Below are 21,945 nucleotides of genomic sequence, written 5' to 3' on the forward strand. Positions count from 1 at the left end.
AGAGGATGCACGGGAGGAAAAAACAATGACTCTCCTTGCTGCTGCTGCAGGATTGTGTTTTCTAGAAAGTAGCCGTTTTCCCACTTCCTCAAACTTTCTTTTTTCTAGCGCCTGAGGTTGTCTTACAACTTCTCCAGCTGGTGCAAAAAGAGGATAAATCTCTTGCATTTTCATCCTCCTTTGATTTACAGCTCTGCCCTGCACGTCTCTTTCTGTTTGCATTCATACCAACCATCTCTCTCTCTCTCTTTTTCTCTTTTTCTCTCATCTGTTGGCTGCAGCAAGCCCTGGACTCCAACCTGAGCAGTTTAATCAAGAGGAACAACGAGCTGGAGTCTCTTATGGGGAAACTGATCCAGACTTGTCAACATGTAGAGGTGAGTCCCACAGGATCTGTGAAGTCACCACTGACCTATTTACTCTCTGTGAATAGTCAGTGTGCCTCTATTATAGAATATGCAATATTAATCTGCCTGGGAATTAAACTGATACAATGCAAGTATAAAAAATATACTATTTTGTGTCTGCTGTGGTACTGAAAGAAGTCATGCATGTAAGATTAATCATGCAAATGCCTATAATTCTGATACAATACTAGCACAAAAATATACTTGTTCTGTCTGCTGTGGTACTGAAAGAAGTCATGGCATGTATACTTTATCATGCAAATTTCTATAATTCTGCAGAAAAAGTTATTGACCAGATGCGAACACATTTGCCTTCATTATAGAATATACAATATTAATCTGACTGGGAATTAAACTGATACAATGCTAGCATAAAAATATACTTTTTCTGTCTGCTGTGGTACTGAAAGAAGTAATGCATGTTTAATTAATCATGCAAATTTCTATAATTCTGCAGAAAAAGTTATTGACCAGATGCCAACACATTTGCCTTCATTATAGAATATACAATATTAATCTGCTTGGGTGTTAAACTGATACAATGCTAGTATAAAAAATATACTATTTTCTGTCTGCTGTGGTACTGAAGGAAGTCATGCATGTTTAATTAATCATGCACATTTCTATAATTCTGCAGAAAAAGTTATTGACTGGATCCAAACACATTCATATTACAATTCTTATAACATTATCATTGCAGCATTGGGTGGAAAATCTGATCGTAAATCTGTTTTTTGATACAATAACTATGTACACTATCATTTTAAATGTCTAGTATTGCAAAAGTAAAAGTAAGTAGTATTTTTATTATGAGCATAAACAAAGTTAAATTTGATTTATTTTCAAGGAAAAACATTATTTTTCTGCTGTGGTATTGAAAGAAGTCATGGCATGTATAATTAATCATGCAAGTTTCTATAATTCTGCAGAAAAAAGTTATTTACCAGATGCAAACACATTTGTATTACAATTTTATAACATTATTATTATTATTATTGCAGCATTGGGTGGAAAATCTGATCGTAAATCTGTTTTTTGATACATCAATTATGCACATTGTATCATTTTAAATATGTAGTATTAAAAAGTAGACATTCTTAGTTTAAGTATTTTATTATGAGCATATACAAAAGGTGATTTTTTTTTTATTTTCAAGGAAAAACATTATTTTTCTGCCCCGCAGTGATTAAACCACTGACCCGTTTACTATAAATCCTGCACAATGACTTAAGACCAGTGAGAGCAGTATTCTTCTGGTTAGCATGTGGCTAAAGCTAGCATCTACACTAAAACACTACAGAGGCTCTAAGGAATGACTGTACAATTAGAAATTGTATTTTAGAGCTTGTTGATTTAAAATAAGTGGATTGGCAGTGGTGGCAATATTGATTTACTAGTTTATGAAGTGATAAAATGCAAAAAATGAATGTGCATATAATGCAGGAATTACAAGTCAGTATATTGTGATATATTGCCATTTTATGCACAATCATGTGCATAAAATGTGATTTAAAATAAACCATCAGACAGCACGACTTTCTGTGCAATATTCCTCAAACTAATATTTGCATATATATTATTAATAAAACTTCAAATATGAACATGAAGGTGTGAATTAAGCTGCAGGGTTGTAATGAAATTCACATGCAAACATAATGCTAAGACAAGATAAAGTCACTGTGCTGTGTTTTTATTATATCCGGTATTAAAAACAGCTTTCAGTTATGTGTGAAAAAATATTTATAGACTTCAGCTTCAGCTTTTGCACGATATAACACATCCTAAAACAAGCTTTTTATTCTTGCAGAAAGCTTAAAGTGTGTAGAATATTTGGATTATGTTTATTTTTCAGCTTTCACTTAGGATGTGTGAAAAAATATGGACTTCAGCAACATTTTTTTCTGCTTTTGCATGATATAACACATCCTAAAACAAGCTTTTTTCTTCTTGCAGAAAGCTTTAAGTGTGCAGGATATTTGGATTATGTTTATTATGACAATAACAAAGTGTGTGCATGCATTTAGCTCTACTCAAGGCAGTTGTGTGCTAAGCCTGTTCATGTAACACTGGCCCACTAAGAAGCTTTAAATAAAGCAATGCCACAGGGTTAAAAAGGCACTGACATGAGAAATAATGGAGAACAGCGTCTCAGGCCTTTACAAACTGCAGGAAAAGAGGATTGCGATTTATTAAGGAGACTTTATAAAGTGCTGTGTGAATATTTTGTGAGTGTTTTTGTGTCACCATCACGCAAAGATGTTGTTCTGCAGGCAAAGCTGCAAGAAATATTGATGATGCAGGAATTTTAAATTAAAAAAAACCACACCGTTTGATCACAAAAGGACCAAAAAAGGAAACACTTTCAGATAAATGATGCATATATGAATGGGCAGAAAGTTGACCTATTTTCCCCAGTGCATTACAGTCACAACTACAGTAGGTTTCACTGCACAGAAAGAGCTTGTCGTGTACAGTGATATGTGAGTTTTACAGTCATGGCCAAAAATATTGGCACCCCTGTGCTTCTGTCAGGTAATGCACCACTTCTCCCAGAAAATCGATGCAAATACAAATGCTTTGGTATTCACATGTTTATTTCTTTTGTTTGCATTGGAACAACACAAAAAAAGCTGAGAAAAAAAAGCCAAATCTGATCATTCCACACAGAACTCCAAAAATGGACTGGACAAAATTATTGGCACCTTTTCAAAATTGTAAGAAATAATTGTTTTTCAAGCATGTGATGCTCCTTTAATTTGTAATTAAACTCACCTGTGGCAAGTAACAGGTGCTGGCAATATAGAAATCACACTTGCAGCCAGTTAAAATGGATAAAAGTTGATTCAACCATTGTGTTGTGTGTCTGTGTACCAAACTGAGCATGGAGAATAGAAAAAAGAGCAAAGAATTGTCTGAGGATTTGAGAACCAAAATTGTTGAAAAGCATGGACAATCTCAAGGCTACAAGTCCATCTCCAGAGATCTTAATGTTCCTGTGTCCACTGTGCGCAACATCATTAAGAAGTTTACAGCCCATGGCACTGTAGCTAACCTCCCTGGACGTGGACGGAAGAGAAAAATTGATGATAGATTGCAACGAAGGATTGTTCGGATGGTGGATAAAGAACCTCGATCAACTTCTAAACAAATTCAAGCTGACCTGCAGACACAGGGTACCACAGTGTCAACTCGCACTATCCGCCGCAGTCTGAATGAAATGGGACGCTATGGTAGAAGACCCAGGAGGACACCACTGCTGACACAGAGACACAAAAAAGCCAGACTGGAGTTTGCCAAAATGTACCTGAGGAAGCCAAAATCCTTCTGGGAGAACGTCCTGTGGACAGATGAGACCAAAGTAGAGCTTTTTGGTAAAGCCCATCATTGTACTGTTTACAGAAAACGAAATGAGGCCTTCAAAGAAAAGAACACGGTCCCTACGGTCAAACATGGTGGAGGTTCACTGATGTTTTGGGGTTGCTTTGCTGCTTCTGGAACTGGATGCCTTGACTGTGTGCATGGCATCATGAAATCCGAAGACTACCAAGGAATTTTGGGGCGCAATGTAGGGCCCAGTGTCAGAAAGCTGGGTCTCCGTCAGAGGTCATGGGTCTTCCAGCAGGACAATGACCCAAAGCACACTTCAAAAAGCACCCAGAAATGGTTGAAGACAAAGCGCTGGAGGGTTCTGAAGTGGCCAGCAATGAGTCCAGATCTAAATCCCATTGAACACCTGTGGAGAGATCTCAAAACAGCAGTTGGGAGAAGGCACCCTTCAAATCTGAGAGACCTGGAGCAGTTGGCAAAAGAAGAGTGGTCCAAAATCCCAGTAGAGAGATGTAAGAAACTCATTGATGGTTACAGGAAGCGATTGATTTCAGTTATTTTTTCCAAAGGGTGTGCTACCAAATATTAAGTTTAGGGTGCCAATAATTTTGTCCAGTCCATTTTTGGAGTTCTGTATTGATTGATCAGATATGGCTTTTTTTTCTCTGCATTTTTTGTGTTGTTCCAATGCAAACAAAAGAAATAAACATGTGAATACCAAAGCATTTGTAGTTTCAACAATTTTCTGGGAGAAATGGTGCATTATCTGACAGAAGTGTAGGGGTGCCAATATTTTTGGCCATGACTGTATATGAATGGCTCTTTCGTGTTGTGTGTGGAAGGTCCCTTTAATTACTTTTTTTTGGTAATTTTGTGTCTTTTTAAAATCATTTTGTATCTTTTTTAGTAAATTTGTGTCTTTTTTGGGTCATTTTGTGTCTTTTTTGGGTCATTTTTTAAGTCATTCTGTGTCTTTTTTTGGTCATTTTGTGTCTTTTTTGTCATTTTGTGTCATTTTTTAAGTAATTTAGTGTTTTTTCAGTCATTTTGTGTCTTTTTTGGTAATTTTGTGTCTTTTTAAAATTATTTTGTATCTTTTTTACTAAATGTGTGTCTTTTTTGGGTCATTTTGTGTCTTTTTTAAAATCATGTTGTGTCATTTTTAGGAATTATGTGTCTTTTTTTGGTCATTTTGCTTTTTTGTCATTTTTTAAGTCATTCTGTGTCTTTTTAGGTCATTTTGTGTCTTTTTTGTCATTTTGTGTAATTTTTTTGTAATTTAGTGTTTTTTCAGTCATTTTGTGTCTTTTTAAAATAAATGTGTATCTTTTTTTAGTAAATTTGTGTCTTGTCATTTTGTGTCTTTTTTTAAATATATATATTTTTTTGTAATTTTGTGTCTTTTTTGTAATTTTGTGTCATTTTTTAAGTAATCTTGTGTCTTTTTTGGTCATTTTGTGTCTTTTTTGGTCATTTTGTGTATTTTTTTAGTCATTTTGTGTCTGTTTTTAGTCATTTTGTGTCTTTTTTCTGGTCATTTCTGTCTTTAAAAAAAATAAATAAATGATGCATATATGAATGGGCAAACCTATTTTTCCCCAGTGCATTACAGTCACAACTACAGTAGGTTTCACTGCACAGAAATAGCTGTTTTAGGTGAGAAAAGTACTACTGCACGAGTCAAGTAGAGGATGAAACTTGGTGATCATGAGCCAAAAATAAAAGCATGAAGTCAGAGTGACATGCAGCTGGCCATGAGAGGGCTGAAACAGCTCAGAGTAAAAGCAGCGAGCTGAATATTTCACATCAGATTAATCTACCAGAAGCTTCTCTGCTAATGACGGCTGACATCTTCAGATGTTGGAGGAAAACCGTACAGTGTTCCTGCACACTTAGAAGAGAAAACTTGCGTTAAATAAAGCATGCATGCTCTTTTTAAAAGATAACAAGCTGAAATAGAGTTCCTCTGAGTCACGTTCTGCACCGTGGTGAAACCGTAATGTTCCTGCAAACCTCAATGTTCAACATGGCGACTAATAGATTCAATATGCTGTAATTGTTGGAATCTTAACCCTTTGATGCACAAAATATCATTTTTTCCTTTCATACTTTAAGAAAAATAGTTTTTGTATTATTACATCAAGTTTACCTTGTGCATTAGAAGCGTATTCACTAAATTAAATATGTGAGTATGTGTGTAGCTATGTTTGTCTTATTTTGAAGGTTTAACTTTAAAAGAGTTGTTAGAACCACCAGATTACATTGGAAAATCACATATTTTAACATTCGAGACTTATTAGAGCCACAAAATAATCCATTGGAAAAACACCAATTTAATAAAGTAGGATAGTTAATATTTGTGTCTTCTTTGTCAGGTTTTAAATTGGTGACAACATATAAACACCTTCTAATGCACAACATGGGTCAAAAATGATCTCATGCATTAGAAGCATAGTGATAAAAAAAAAAAGGGGTTTTATTCCAAAAGTAAGAAATGAAAACAAAAAATAGGATGTATGATGTAATTTTGTCTTTTTAAAATAATTTTGAATCTTTTTTTTTTTTTTTTTAGTAAATTTGTGTCTTTTTTGTCTTTTTGTATCTTTTTTAGTAAATTTGTGTCTTTTTTGATCATTTTGTGTCTCTTTGGTCATTTTGTGTCTTTTTTTTAGTAATTTTGTGTCTTTTTTTGGTCATTTTTTGTCTTTTTTAAGTAATTTAACCCCCAGGTAATTTGAGTTTGAGACCCCTGGTGTAGAAACATCTGGATATGCACGACTACAGTTATATTGATTTCTAGCCACCAAAATCAACCAAACCAAGTTTTTAAAAAATCCCTCAAGGTCTGCCTGAGAGATCATATTCACAAGAATGAGATGGACAACTTGAAATGCCTAAAAAAATGATAAAACACTAAATAAACACCAGAGAAAATAGCATCCAGGATTGAATTTCAGACAAATCCTCAAGAAACTGTTTTCACTGCAAACCTGGTCAATACTACAACAGGAAACCAGAAACCTTCAGAAACCCAAATCTTGTCATATTTCCTACAAATCCTGCATTCATATGTAGATATGTTTACAGAGATTATCATGCTTTAATCCAACTATAATTATATAATCACAAATAGTCAAAGAGAGGGCTAATTCCAGCTAGATAATTTATGAAAAAGCATAAAAGAAAAGCCACTTGATTAAGAAAACAGGGATTGCTTCTACTGTTTCAAAAACCACAGAAGAAGAAATACGTCTGATGCCTTAAAGCTTCATAAACAGACGTCGTGACGCTGAATAATAATAATATATCAAGTTTAAAGTCACCTCCCTTGCAGAAAGTTTGGTTTGTTTGCCTTTCTGAAAGTTTGATATCCTCGAGGACTGAGTCCCTTCTCTGTGTGTGTGTGTGTGTGTGTGTGTGTGTAAATGAATCACTTAATGTCCCTGCCAGGGTGCAATCTGTCACAGTGATCATGTGCTCCAGAGGCTCTGCCCTCAGTCATTAGACCTCCACATCTGAACATGGCACAACGTGTGTGTGAGGAGAGTTTATCTCAGTTTTTACATGTCGTTAAGCACAAACTGATGCATCTAAATGTCTTTGTTTCATTATTAAATACGGTTTCTTGTAGTGATGCTTGCATTGTGACCACAGTGTGTGTGTGTGTGTGTGTGTGCTTGTTCCACTCAGATGAACAATGTCTGAGGACGTCATCTGTGTTCACATTGAGTTCTTGAGATTAACAGTCATGAAATGTCAGAGAATCGGCCGAGAAAACTTCCACTAGAGCTCCATTTTAGTTCCATATTTGTTTGAAACCCAAAGGGGTTGTGATTTTGTGTCTTTTTTAGCAATTTTGTGTCTTTTTGGTCATTTTGTGAATTTTTTTAAGTCATTTTGTATCTTTTTTTAGTAATTTGTGTCTTTTTTTGGTCATTTTGTGTCTTTTTATTGGTCATTTTGTGTCTTTTTTTGGTCATTTTGTGTATTTTTAAAATTATTTTGTATCTTTTTTAGTAAATTTGTGTCTTTATTTGTCATTGTGTGTCTTTTTTAAGTAATTTTGTGTCTTTTTTAAAGTAATTTGAATTTTTCTGTAATTTTGTGTCTTTTTTATATTCATTTTGTGTCTTTTTTGGTCATTTTGTGTCTTTTTTTTGTGATTTTGTGTCTGTTTTTGGTCTTTTTGTGTCTTTTTTAAGTAATTTAGTTTTTTCTGTCATTTTGTATCTTTTTTTGGTCATCTTTATGGCGCTTTAACCCTCAAGGCCTCTTTAAAATGACCTTACACTTTACACCTTAAGGTCCCGAAATGGTCCCTCTCATTCAAGTGTCATGAAAATTAGCCAGCTGCTATAATAAAAAACATAAAATTAGCTGAATGTACATGTTTGGTACCTAAAGTGCCTCGAGGGTTAAAAAAAACACAAAATAAGAAACATCTTGAGACAAAAACAGCTGACAAACAAAACTAAACATCTATTTTCAGAGATGCTTTTACCCCAAAATGCTACTAATTTTAGATATGATAAGTATGCTAATTGGTGTACAAACTGCCACAGAGAGATATTGAACAGAGTAAAAGCACTTTTACATGTCAAGCCTGCACAGAGCTGTCACGGCCATGTCGGAGGAACCAATTAGCTCCGTTCAGAAGGCAGATGCACTGACTTTACAGCATGCATCACATACTGCTGCAGCGCGGAGACGTAGCCCAGGTGGCTAATTGTTTCTGTTGGCAACACGAGCCCAGAAAACCAGAGAAACGCTGTTTGGGAGGCCGCGGTGAGGATATGGAGGAAGTCCTTTCCAGGCTTGTTTGGCTCCACCAAGGAAAGGAAACGACTCCCTCCTGATGTCATTATTAAAACACCTGTCAACATGCATGTGTGTTAACAGTGCACGCTTATTCATACACTCATACGCGCTGACTGGTTGGCTTGGAAACACTCAAAAGCATGCAGACTTCCTTTTCATTGCTCCCTGAGCTATCGGCATGGAAACACTTTGCAAGGTGCTGAGAGGAGTGTTAGGAAATGACCACAATGAGAGATTACGCACTCTGTTATTAGGACCTGTGCTCTTAGAATAACTGGAGCAGAACAACTTTTATAGTAATTTAATAGTTTCCAAGTGAATCAAACATCTCAGAGAGAGCAGCTGGATGCTAGTTTTCTTCTAAAGAGCAGCACAATAATCAGCAGCGTGGACTACATATTCCAAAAGAACTAAATAAAACACATTTTTCTCAAGTTTGACTGCCATCAGTGTTTAGTTTTGAGCCACGCAGATGTTTGAAACCACTGCAAGAAAACTAAAGTTGTTTTTATACAAAGTTAGAACACAACTGGCCAGTTTCTAGCTTAAAAAGTGAAATTATTAACCCTAAATGTGAGCCTATATCAACCCAGAGTTCTTCTTTTAATCAACCATTTCAAATGTTATCACTTAATTGTGGTTAGCCTTATCGCCTTTAGCCTTATATGGGCTAGAAAGGTCCTGCAGACGCTGTCAGTAGGTTCATAATGCTAAATGGACTGCATTGTTTAGCACCACAACCTTACAATCACTGAGCGACCACCCTGCCATCTGAACCCCTAAAAGACAGAGTCTGTTAGTCTATTTACAGTGTAACAGTTGGAGATTTAAACGTGTAAATTGGAACAGAAGTGTTGCCTTAGGTTAACGGGAAAAAAACTGCTTCATTAGGTTTAAGAAAACATGTTTTCCCAGCAGAAACACTAGATGCTCTTCTGAAAAACATCCAGAAGGAAGCACTGGAGCACTGTAAAGGAGAAAACTTGGTAAAAAAAAAAAAATGGTATCCAGCTCAGCCAGTTGCTTTAATACAGAATATAAAAAAAGTAAGACTACCGTTCTTTGTGGCTAGCAGTATTAAGTTCTCCTCCATTGTTGCTCTTGTTCAGCACTGAATGTGATGGTTGGTTTTTGCATTTTTATTCACCCAAATTTGAAATTTTTTTATTATCAGGGGCCAGAAATAAACACTAAACGTGTAGTTGCTCAGCGGAGAAAAGACGCTTTGCATCTCGCCACATTTGCATCTTGAAGCTTAGTGTAAACATGTGGTGCTCTTATTGCAAAGGACTAAATAAATATGCTGCCTCAGGAAAACAAACACTTTGGTGGACACACGACCAGACTTCTCCCATCGACCAATCGACTGGTTGGAGGTATAATAGGGTATATAAGGTATAATTTCAGTCGACCTAGATATTCTCTGGTTGGCTCTAAAGCCATAATAAAATGGAACAGGATTTTTTTGAAAGGACTAGAAATTGCATTTCACACTCAAAAGTCAGACGCAGAGTAAACTGAGGGCAATATGTATAGTAAATAGTGTGATTTTAGGCCAGACACAGACTGGTTCTGAGTGTCATGGCTGCTCTAACAGCTTCCTGCTTATTTTACTTGTCACTCTAAGCCAGTGGGAGGCAAGATGGCCGCCTTATCTTCCCGGAACGGGAGGGTGGGTGATGGATGGCAGTGACTTCCTGTCCCCTGGTCGACTAAACTTTATATCCATCAGTCTGTTTGTTGATCTGATACTCTGTGGTTCTCAGGTGAACGCGTCCCGCCAGGAGGGGAAGCTCCTGGAGGAGTGTGATGTCCTGATCGACATCATCCAGCAGAGGAGGCAGATCATCGGAAACAAGATCAAGGAGGGGAAGGTGAGGAGAACTCTCTAGAAACCATCTGGTGTCTAAATCATGTCAGAGAAGAAGAGAAGTTTGGTTTAGAAACAAAGTTTTTAACTGAGCCATGTTGGTTTTGAAAAAGCTGACTCTTCAGAATGAAACGGATCACTTTTATTGTTTGTTTATTTATTGTTGCTTTTATGTATGGATTTACTATTGCTATATATACATTTTAACCTTTATCTATGTTTTTACAACCTAAACAAGTTTTTTTTATTTTTTTATTCTTTCTTTTTTTTTGCTCTTATAGTCTGGACCTGTAAGAACTTTTAATTTTTAATTTAATTTAATATTTATTTAATTTGCCATTTCTTAACCCTTTATCAGGCGAAGAACCGTATTTGGTAACTTCAGCAGATGTCCAAAATAAAAACTAAAAATATTTCGAGAAAAAAGTTGCAAATTAACTAGATTAAAGTGGCAGATCTACAAGAAAAAAAGTAGCAGATTTAAGAGATTTAAAGTGGCAAATCTGCGTGGAAAAAAAGCTACTTTTTTCCACATTTTATACATTCTGGCAGTATGTAATATCCTCCAATATTCTCTAGGGTTGAAATTTGGAATTTGCAAGTATTTCAATGAGTGTCCTATTAAGGGTTAAAGCTTGAAGCACACATTGCTCTGTGACAAAACAACAGTGGTGTGTTCCAAGTCTCATTAGATACAGCTTTAAAACAAAAAACGCCCTGGTTTAGAGAACAAGAACATGCACCGTCCCATATGCTCTGGGATCTACTCTTGGCCGCTCTCAGGGTTTTTCCCGTCTGTTCCTGGATTTAGTTGAAGTGCAGCTGCACAGTTCTCCGTCTGCTCACATAGAAGGTCAAGTGGCTGTAACAAAGCTTTGCATTGGACACATAACTGGGGTCTGATGGCAGCTTGTGTTTTAAATCGTCATGCATAAAGGTGATAACAGCAGAATGTGACTTCCTGTCACTCAGATGCTGATTTGTACCTCATTTGCACGTTGAAAATTGCATTCATGCAGCAATAAGGGAATCAATTTGTTTTTATTTTCATGCATATAACTGTGGAAGATCAGATCTGCAGACAGTATTTTCCCCTTGATGATCATTATGTCAGAAATGGTGATGGAAGAAAATATCATTTTTAATCAGTTAGGAACGATGTATATTAGTCATAAGAAAAACACGGCTTAATTAGCTTTAAGCATCAATAAAGAAAGCACATTATGCCATTTGTGATGGAAGAACACAATAACAAGTGGGACCACGGGTAGCTTTAAAATGGGGTATAAATTTTGGTTTATTCACTGGTTGCCAGTGAGGATATAAAGTGAAGAAAGGTCTGAAAACGGTAAAATAAAAGCTTTCTGCTGCCTGTACAAGTTACTTTATTTGTATCCAGAGGTAGATTTTGTTTGCAGTATAGAGTCCTTATACACACACAAAAGAGGCACATATTAAGAAATGGCAAATTAAATAAAAATTAAATACATTTTTAAAAAAAAGTTCTTACAGGTCCAGACTATACTTAGATATTGATGTGAACTACAATACGAAGAGCAAAAAAAAAAAAAAAAAAAAAGAAGAAAAATAAAAACAAAATAAAACAGCAAAATAAAATAAAACTTGTTTAGGTTGTAAAAACATAGATAAAGGTTAAAATGTATATATAGAAATAGTAAATACATACATAAAAGCAACAATAAACTCTAGTTCTCTTTTCGAACACATCATTCAACTTAAGACAGTGGGAGTTAACCCTTAACAGGACACTCATTGAAATACTTGCAAATTCCAAATTTCAAACCTAGAGAATATTGGAGGATATTACACACTGTCAGAATGTGTAAAAAAAAAACATATTAGGTAATATTTTTAGAAAAAAAGTTTACAAGATTAAAGTGGCAAATCTATGAGAAAAAAATTCGCAGATTTATGAGATTTAAAGTGGTGAATCTGGGAGAAAAAAGTTGCTTTTTCCCCACTTTTTTCTCGTAAATCTGCGACTTTTTTTCTTGTAGATTTGCCACTTTAATCTAGTAAAGATTAAACCCCCGGGTTTGTATTTTTATTCATACTTAATATGCCCTAATATGCTGTTATAGTCAAGTTCTCCTGGTACACGTCACTGAATAATAATTCTGTTTGTACGACTGTTTCTTGCAGATTTTTTTTCTAAATTTTAAATTTTTACATGAGAGGTCCAGGTCAATAAAGTTAATATTATTATATCAGCATTATAAAGTTAATATTATATTATTGTCATACTTATTGGTCATGGTGTCACAGAAATCCATTTTGATATCTACTGAAGTTACCAAATATAGTTCTTTGCCTGATAAAGGGTTAATAGGGCACTCATTGAAAAGTCGCAGATTTGAGATTTAAAGTAGCAAATCTGTGCGAAAAAAGTCGCAGATTTACGATGAAAAAAGTGGGGGAAAAAGCAACTTTTTTCTCGCAGATTCACCACTTTAAATCTCATGAATCTGCGCATTTTTTTCTCGTAGATTTGCCACTTTAATCTCGTAAACTTTTTTCTAAAAACATTCCCTAATAATATGTTTTTTTTTCACATTCTGACAGTGTGTAATATCCTCCAATATTCTCTAGGGTTGAAATTTGGAATTTGCAAGTATTTCAATGAGTTAAGGATTGCATCAAAGGAGACAAAGATGGATCGAGATATGGATTTTTAAGCCAACAGAATTCTACAAATGCTTTTTGGTGCTCATGATCAATGACAACTCAAAATGCTCTTTTCTGGGACCAAGGTTCTGCTAGTCGTTCGGGTTATTTCTGCACAACGAGGACTCAACGTTCAATAGATCTGGACTGAGATTTACAGTGTTTTGGCTTGTCTCCGAGCCAAACTGCTGATAAAACGTCCTTTAACCTCAATCCAGCCATTGACCTCAATCTGTCTCTTAACATCTCAGCTCATACTGCAGAGAGAGAGAGAGGCTGAGGGGCAAACCAGGGGAAATTAAATCCCAGATTTGCATGTGATAGAATCATCGACATGCTTTGGAAATAAAGCATTCTGCAGGGACAGAGATATGACTTTTCTGTGAAGTTAAGTTGCACAATAGCGGGCGAACATTCTTGTATTTGCTTTGTATCTGCAACAAAGACAAGGAGGAAACCTTCAAGTGTCCAGTCCATTTATCTTCACAGTTACATGAAAAGCTAAACAAAACCTCAGAGAATGAGAAACAAGCAGAAAAGCCAAGACGTATCAGCTTCCAGAGCAGCTCCAGGAACTTAAGCTGAGCAGGACGGACACATTTATGCCTTAGTTATAATTTACCATCTGTTGTTTCTTACCAATTAAGAAAATATGAAGAAATGCATGACTATGTGCATTTGTCAGCGATGGATATGACCTTTTTGTCTTCCATCGCCTTCTACCAATAAGGGTCACTCCTGTCAAAAACCATCAAGCTAAACTAGTGATTTAATAGAAAGCCCTCCACACCTTTTGCTGCAGCTGGTGTTATCCATTGGGGACTTAAAAAGCAACAATTCAGATTTCTCAACAGTGTCCAGATTGATTTTTCTTGTGCAACCAATAAGGTGGAAACTAGGCCGGTCACTTTTTCCCAAAATGAGGTTAACCCGAAAGTGCCGGAGCACGACTTCTTCATGACGTCAAAAAAAGACACAAAAATGACCAAAAAAAGACACAAAATGACCATAAAAGACAAAGACACAACATGAAAAAAAGAGACAAAATGACCAAAAAGACAACAACAGACACAAAATTACCAAAAAAGACACAAAAAAAGACACAAAATAACAAAAAAAGACACAAAAAACAGACACAAAATGACAAAAAAAGACACAAAAATAGACACTACAGTGTGTACAGTGTGTATGTGCTAACAGGCTATCAGTTAGCTCTGTAGCAGTACAGTGTGTATGTGCTAACAGGCTATCAGTTAGCTCTGTAGCAGTACAGTGTGTATGTGCTAACAGGCTAACAGTTAGTTCTGTAGCAGTACAGTGTGTATGTGCTAACAGGCTAACAGTTAGCTCTGTAGCAGTACAGTGTGTATGTGCTAACAGGCTAACAGTTAGCTCTGTAGCAGCACAGTGTGTATGTGCTAACAGGCTAACAGTTAGCTCTGTAGCAGTACAGTGTGTATGTGCTAACAGGCTAACAGTTAGCTCTGTAGCAGTACAGTGTGTATGTGCTGCTGCTGCAGGAGGTGTTCACTTAGCGATCTCTGTTTGTTTACAACAAGCACCAGACACTCTGTGCACAGTTAGTGATGCCGTTAATTCACAATCACTATGTTTATGATCAGCAGAAACTGTGTGTGCATAATAAGCCATGCTGGTTTCAGCTGCTGACGTTGTGCACAGTTATACTACAAAAGTCCACAGCGCCCCCACTGGCCAGGAGGTTGAATCGATTCAGAGGATTTAATGAATCGATATTGAATTCAGAAAAAATATATTGCAATGCATTGATGAATTGATAATTGTACCCATCCCTAATGTTGTCTGTTATAAAACTGAATGACTTGCAGCTGGATGTAGTTAAAGTGTTAGCACCTTTCTAGGAATAGAGACGGCTCATCCTCCCCACTAATGACTCCATCATGGATGATATAACTGATATCATCAGCTCTGATGATGTTTCCTCCCTAATGATCTGCAGCATCCTAACATGCTTGGAGGCATCTTGTTTTGATTACTCCATCCTTCTCTTCTCACTCTTCTTCTCTCTGAAGGCTCAACGGATTCGTAAACTGGCCCAGCAGATCACAAACTGTAAGCAGTGCATCGAGAGGTCCAGCGCCCTGATCACGCAGGCCGACCAGACGCTGAAGGAGAGCGACCACGCTCGCTTCCTGCAGACCGCCAAGAGCATCAACGAGAGGTCAGAGAGCACACACACACACACACACACACACAGGGGCCACAAGTGGGACGATTCTGTTAGCAAACCAAGGGAAAGGCCAAGGAGTCCACACATGGATGCTGAGAACGAATTTGAGAACCTTATGTACTCAACTAACCCCTCCAGCATCTGCAAACAGAGCAGGAATCCATCTTTTATTCAGTCTAGTTAGTAAAGGTTGCCCACCCCTGGATTAAAGAGCCACTGTTGCCCCCCAAAAAAGAGAAAATCACAGAATGGAGCCTTATATTAACCTTATATTGAGCCTAAAATGAAAATTAACCCTTTATCAGGCAAAGAACTATGTTTGGTAACTTCAGGTAATATTTAGACAAAAAAGTTGCAAATTTACTAGATTAAAGTGGCAAATCTACAAGAAAAAAGTAGCAGATTTAAGAGATTTAAAGTGGCAAATCTGCGGCAAAAAAGTTGCAGATTTACAAGAAAAAAGTTGAAAAAAAGCAACTTTTTTTCTCCCAGATTCACCACTTTAACCCTTAATAGGGAACTCATTGAAATACTTGCAAATTCCAAATTTCAACCCAAGAGAATATTGGAGGGTATTACATACTGCCAGAATGTGTAAAAAAAAACATACTATAAGGTAATATTTTTAGAAAAAAGTTTACAAGATTAAAGTGTCAAATCTACGAGAAAATTTTTTGCAGATTTATGAGATTTAAAGTGGTGAATCTGGGAGAAAAAAGTTGCTTTTCCCCACTTTTTTCTCGTAAATCTGCGACTTTTTTTTCTTGTCGATATGCCACTTTAATCTAGTAAAAGTGGCAAATCTGCGGCAAAAAAGTTGCAGATTTATGAGAAAAAAGTGGGAAAAAAACAACTTTTTTCTCCCAGATTCACCACTTTAAATCTCATAAATCTGCGCATTTTTTTCTTGTAGATTTGCCACTTTAATCTCGTAAACTTTTTTTTTAATTTACGGAACAAATTGGTGAAAAAGACTTAAAAACTTGCAATACCATTAACTTATTCAAAAAAGTACTTAAAAATAGGATGATTAATTTATATAAGTTAAAAATCAAGCAGCTTCTTTCTTTTCTCTCTTTTGTGACTGCTTATTTCTTTTATTAATAAATAACAGATTGTACATTTCTAAGCTATGCTTCAGCCTTTTCGGTCCAAATGTCTATTATCAATTTTCTTCCTCTGTTTACTTATTGTTTACTTTGATCAATGTTTTTTTCTGGTTTGTTACTTCTGTTTTAATGACATATTTAAGACGTATTGACCGAAATAAACTGAAAACAAAACGAAACATTTGAGGAATACAAATAGCTTTTGGTCTACACCATTGATAAATGAACATTTTAATGTAAAAATATGCATATATTTTTTTTCGTCTCAGCCACAGGGGCCCTGGTCTAATCTCACTCCCTGCTAAAGCTTTCTGACTAATTGATTTGGCAATTAAGAAAAGAAAAGTGTCCAATATGTGCATCCTCAGGAGTGAGTGATATAAAAAGAAATCATTATCCTTTAGTCCTTCAAACAAAAGTAGAAACTCAATCACAATCTCATCTCCAGTCTCATTAATTAGGAGGCTGATTTCATTTAGATTCAGTGTTTTTTAATTTAGCAACTGTTGAGGAGTTTGTTCATAATTTATATTGGTACAACTCCATCAGATAAGCATGCAAACTTTCCTTGTTTCTGCATCATGGAGGAGCTTGTGCATGTTTTTTTTGTTCTAATATTGTATAAACACTTGCAGGAGTAAATAAAAACAGACATTTTTTATTATGATCTAGGGTTTCCATGGCGTCTGCATCAACCCAAGTGCTGATCCCTGAGATCAACCTAACGGACACCTTCGACACTGTGGCTCTGGACTTCACCAGGGAGAAGAAGCTGCTGGAGAACCTGGATTACCTGACAGGTAAAACCTTCATCTATTGATTTCAGCCATGTTTAAATTCATCTGACAGCATGTACAATGTTCACTTTACATGCAGAATCTCAACGTAAACATCACATCTCTTCTCGTCTCTCAGAAAATGCAACCCACAATGCCTCCTGGGTAATGTAGTACTTTTAACAAACCCTGTAGTAGCAACTACGCACATTTAAATGCATCTAATGCAAACTCCTTTACGTAAACAATCAAGGTAAATAAATTAAATGATTAACTCAAAGCATTTAAGATGCCACAGGTTAAAGTTAAAGTACAACATGAATAAACACAATAAAAGGTTCAACGCAAGGTTATTATAGTCAAAGAAAACGAACAAAACAAAAACTAGAATTGAAAAAACATTTTCGTTAACTGAAATAAAAATAAAAACAAAAAAAAACATAACTAACTGAAACTGTATTTTGTGGTCTTGCCATCAGCTTCCCTCTAAAGTTCTGGCTTGAAACTACATACCAGATTTAAAAAAAAAAAAATTATATTCGGCCAAGTAAAACCGGAGATATTTTCAAATATATTAGAATAAAAACATATAACTAGAGATTATCCTCATTTTACTTCTGTGTTTCGAGATCAGATTTTATGTTTCCTTTGTTTCTCTTGGGTTCAACATTTTGACCAAGTAAGTCAAAGCTAAAAATTAATTATCAGGGCATATAGGTGAGGTTGCGCTGAAAAAACTGATACCAACATGGCATGGTGAAGATTTATAACAGATTTTTTAAAGGACATAATAGCCGAAGATTTCAGAGGGTTAAAGTGTACAAGTATTGACATAAATCAAAAGAGAAGTAGGGTAATTTCCTCATGAAACCCAATATAATCTGACCTCTTTTTGCAGCCAGTAGAGTTCCCCCTGCTGGCCATTAGAAAGAATGCAGGTTTAATGCATTAAACAATTATAATGGCTGATAAAAGAGGCTACAAGTGTGATAAAACTGCCAATTCTAACTTTGATAATTGAAACGAAAAGCTCTTTAATAGATTTTCAATTCAGAGTTGAAAGTGTAAAAAACCATGATAAATACATGATTTTTACTTTCATCTAGGTTAAAATACAGTCCATGAAACCAACCACTGCCTCTAATCACAAATTCAAACCCTGCTTCCTGTTATTTTCTTTAACTCGTTTGAAGTCTCACACCCCAGCCTATTAATTGCAAGATTAATTCTCAACATTAATTTCCAATGTCCCATTTGCGAGGACCCGTCAAAATGTCACAGCATGAATTATGAGCGTGCCGGGGACGAAAACAAGGCATCGTGTGCAGCGGATCTGAAGCTCTGAGAATAATGTCTGGCTCCTATTTATTCTCTGCGATGCATGAGGGCTTGGCTGGAGGCTGCAGGGCCTTTTCACTAAGTGAATCAGGCTGAATCACTCCACCATGAGCAGCCAGTCATGGCAGACGGAGAGGGAGAGGGACAGAGTGACAGACACAGGAAAAGATAGGAAGTGGCTTTACGATCCATTTAAACTGTGCTCTGCATCTTTGTTTCCTACCTATTAACCCTTTGATGCACAACATGGTCTAAAGTCACCCGACTGAGTTTTAATGTTCTATATCTTGGCAATAAATTAATTTCATCATTCAGTATTGCAGGTTTTTCCTCAATTAACTTGTTTTTAATCATCATACAACCTAATTTTTTGTTTTCATTTCTTACTTTTTGAATAAACCCCTTTTTGTGTCACTACTCTTCTAATGCACAACATGGGTCAAAAATGACCCATATCCATATTTTAGCTAAGTAGCTTGCTAAGCTAACTACTTAGCTAACTTCTTGGCCAAGTTTCTTGCTAAGCTAACTACTAAGCTAACTTGTTTTTAATCATCATCCATACTAATTTTTTGTTTTCATTTCTTACTTTTTGAATAAAATCCTTTTTTGTGTCGCTACTCTTCTAATGCACAACATGGGCCAAAAATGACCCATATCCATTTTTTAGCCAAATAGCTTGCTAAGCTAACTACTTAGCTAACTTCTTGGCTAAGTATTTAGCTAAGTAGCTTGCTAAGCTAACTACTTAGCTAACTTCTTGGCTAAGTTTCTTGCTAAGCTAACTACTTAGCTAACTTCTTGGCTAAGTATTTAGCTAAGTAGCTTGCTAAGCTAACTACTCAGCTAACCTCTTGGCTAAGTTTCTTGCTAGGCTAACTACTTAGCTATCTTCTTGGCTAAGTTTTTTGCTAAGCAAACTACTGAGCTAACTTCTTGGCTAAGTATTTATCCAAGTTTCTTGCTAAGCTAACTACTTAGCTAACTTCTTGGCTAAGTAGCTTGCTAAGCTAACTACTTAGCTAACTTCTTGGCTAAGTTTCTTGCTAAGCTAACTACTAAGCTAACTTCTTGGCTAAGTTTCTTGCTAAGCTATCTACTTTGCTAACTTCTCGGCTAAGTTAGTTGCTAAGCTAACTACTAAGCTAACATCTTGGCTATGTAGTTAGCTTAGCAAGCTACTTAATACACAACATGGGTCAAAAAATTCATTATGGGGTATTGTGTGTATAATTTTAAGAAAAAATGAATTTATTAAATTTTGGAATAAGGCTGTAACAAAACAAAATGTGGAAAAAGTGAAGTGTTGTGAAAACCTATCTAGATACACTGCATGTGCGACAAAAAAATACATAAACATGTTAAATATATTAAATATATGGCCTCTCTTACTGCTAAAGTAACTATTTGAAACAAAATACTATTATTATAGTATTAGGTTATTTAATTTTAAATCAAATTGGGATGAATGAGTCATTTTTGACCCATGTGTCTTTTTTCTTCATAAAGTATGAAAGGAAAAATGGATATAATGATCGGTTGTAATAAAAAAAGATATTCAAAGGATACTTGGACTATTCAATCATAAAACAAATTGATTTAAAAAGATATAGAGCAAAGAAAAACAGAGCCAGCATTAAATAAAATGGGGAATTAATGCATTTTTGACCCATGTTGTGCATCAAAGGGTTAAAAGGCTTCAGGTTCTGAAAATGATTTATTTATTTCACTGCAGAACTTTAATATAAGACAGAGCACAGGAGTGTAAGGAAGCCAATGTGTGCTTATATAAGCACTCACATTTGTTACTGCTAAAAAGATTGTGATATTTACTCTCCCCGCTGTGTTAATGTGAGCTGAGTTTTATTTGAATATTTTATCATTTCTCTTTAATGCTCAACCTACCGCTCTAGTGGAAAGAACATCTTCATCCCCGTGTGTAATGAAGCCTTTATGCTCATAAATGGAACCAAATGAACATGTGCGAGGTTAATTGGGGCAACCTTTTTTGCTGCAACAACTGGCAAATGTGTTACCGTTTTTGGAATAATGTAATTTGCAACTTTATTCAATTGGAATTATGGGCATTATCTTGTTATATTATAAGACATTCCTCTCTTTTTTTAACCCTCTGCAGCTCTAAGTGCTCCATGCATAAGAGAATGAGAATTGTCTTTTTTGGTCATTTTGTCCTTTTTCTAGTCATTTTGTCTTTTTTCTTGTAATTTTGTGTCATTTTTGGTCATTTTGTGTCATTTTTTCTAGTCATTTTGTGTCTTTTTTGGTCATTTTGTGTCATTTTTCGAGTATTTTTGTGTCTTTTTTTGGTCATTTTGTCTCTTTTTTGCCATTTTGTCTCTTTTTTGTCATGTTGTGTCTTTTCTTGTCATTTTGTGCCTTTTTTATGTCATTGTGTCTTTTTTCTAGTCATTTTGTGTCTTTTTGTGTCTTTTTTCTAGTAATTTTGTGTCTTTTCTGTTCATTTTGTGTCTTTTTTTTTAGTCATTTTGCAACTTTATTCAATTGGAATTATGGGCATTATCTTGTTATATTATATGACATTCCTCTCTCTTTTTTTTTTTAACCCTCTGCAGCTCCAAGTGCTCCGTGCATAAGAGAAGAGTTGTGCACAGCTTCCTACGACACCATCTCCGTCCACTGGACGTCTGACGATGAGTTCACTGTCGTTTCCTACGAGCTGCAGTACGCCATCTTCACCGGACAGTCCAACATAGCCAGTAAGTGTGTGAGGGTGAAAAGTTATGCAGAAGAAGAGTGATGCATGTTGTTGTTTTGTTGCCTGCAATGAGTTTGTTCCAGATGCCAATGTGTCTGGGATTTAGATGTTTGGAATAGATGTGGTGTTTTATAGCTTCAGTTAAGAGCAGTGACTTTGCAGAAAAATAGTGACAGAAAAATGACCATAAAAATGGCCTCCAGAGAGTTCAAGACTGACAAAGACATGTGAAGTCCTCCTGGCAAGCCAGACTGCAGCTTTCCTGCTGACTGAACATCACAGACTGAGAAAGTTTGTTGTCCTGTCAGTCTGTCTGTTGTTCTGACAGAACCATCCAGATGGAAAATCTCAAACATGAACATGACGCTCAAGTTAATGACGAAGTGACAGTGAAGTGGCCGTTCAGGCAAACAGTAGCCGTCTTTCCATTAAAGTCCAAGCAAATTTTGATATTTTGCATCAAAGAAAATGCGAATTTCGGACATCAACGGGTTTAGAACAAATAAACAAAGCTGCAAAAACGTACTTCTCTCAGCAGATGGCAGTGTAATGTATTGCTGTAAGCTAATCTGTCAGTAAACAGAAGAAGAAGAGAGAAAACAAATGTTCGCTAAGTCAGAACTTATTCTGAAAAATCCTTTCCCTCATTGGTTGCATTAAGTATTCTAC

The 21,945-nt window shown here is 35.8% G+C and overlaps 1 protein-coding gene across 1 annotated transcript in view; it reads left to right on the top strand.

Annotated features, from left to right (window-relative positions):
• LOC131962867 (E3 ubiquitin-protein ligase Midline-1-like) overlaps positions 1-21,945 on the top strand; it is a 73,279-nt gene that overhangs the window by 46,762 nt on the left and 4,572 nt on the right. The window contains exons 3-7 of the mRNA XM_059327960.1: positions 282-377; positions 10,319-10,426; positions 15,159-15,307; positions 17,098-17,225; positions 21,134-21,277. Coding sequence (XP_059183943.1) covers positions 282-377; positions 10,319-10,426; positions 15,159-15,307; positions 17,098-17,225; positions 21,134-21,277 — 625 coding nt within the window. The remainder of the gene's footprint in view (positions 1-281; positions 378-10,318; positions 10,427-15,158; positions 15,308-17,097; positions 17,226-21,133; positions 21,278-21,945) is intronic.

The sequence above is a fragment of the Centropristis striata genome, chromosome 24 (assembly GCF_030273125.1).
Source record: "Centropristis striata isolate RG_2023a ecotype Rhode Island chromosome 24, C.striata_1.0, whole genome shotgun sequence".
In the NCBI taxonomy this organism is placed as follows: domain Eukaryota; kingdom Metazoa; phylum Chordata; class Actinopteri; order Perciformes; family Serranidae; genus Centropristis; species Centropristis striata.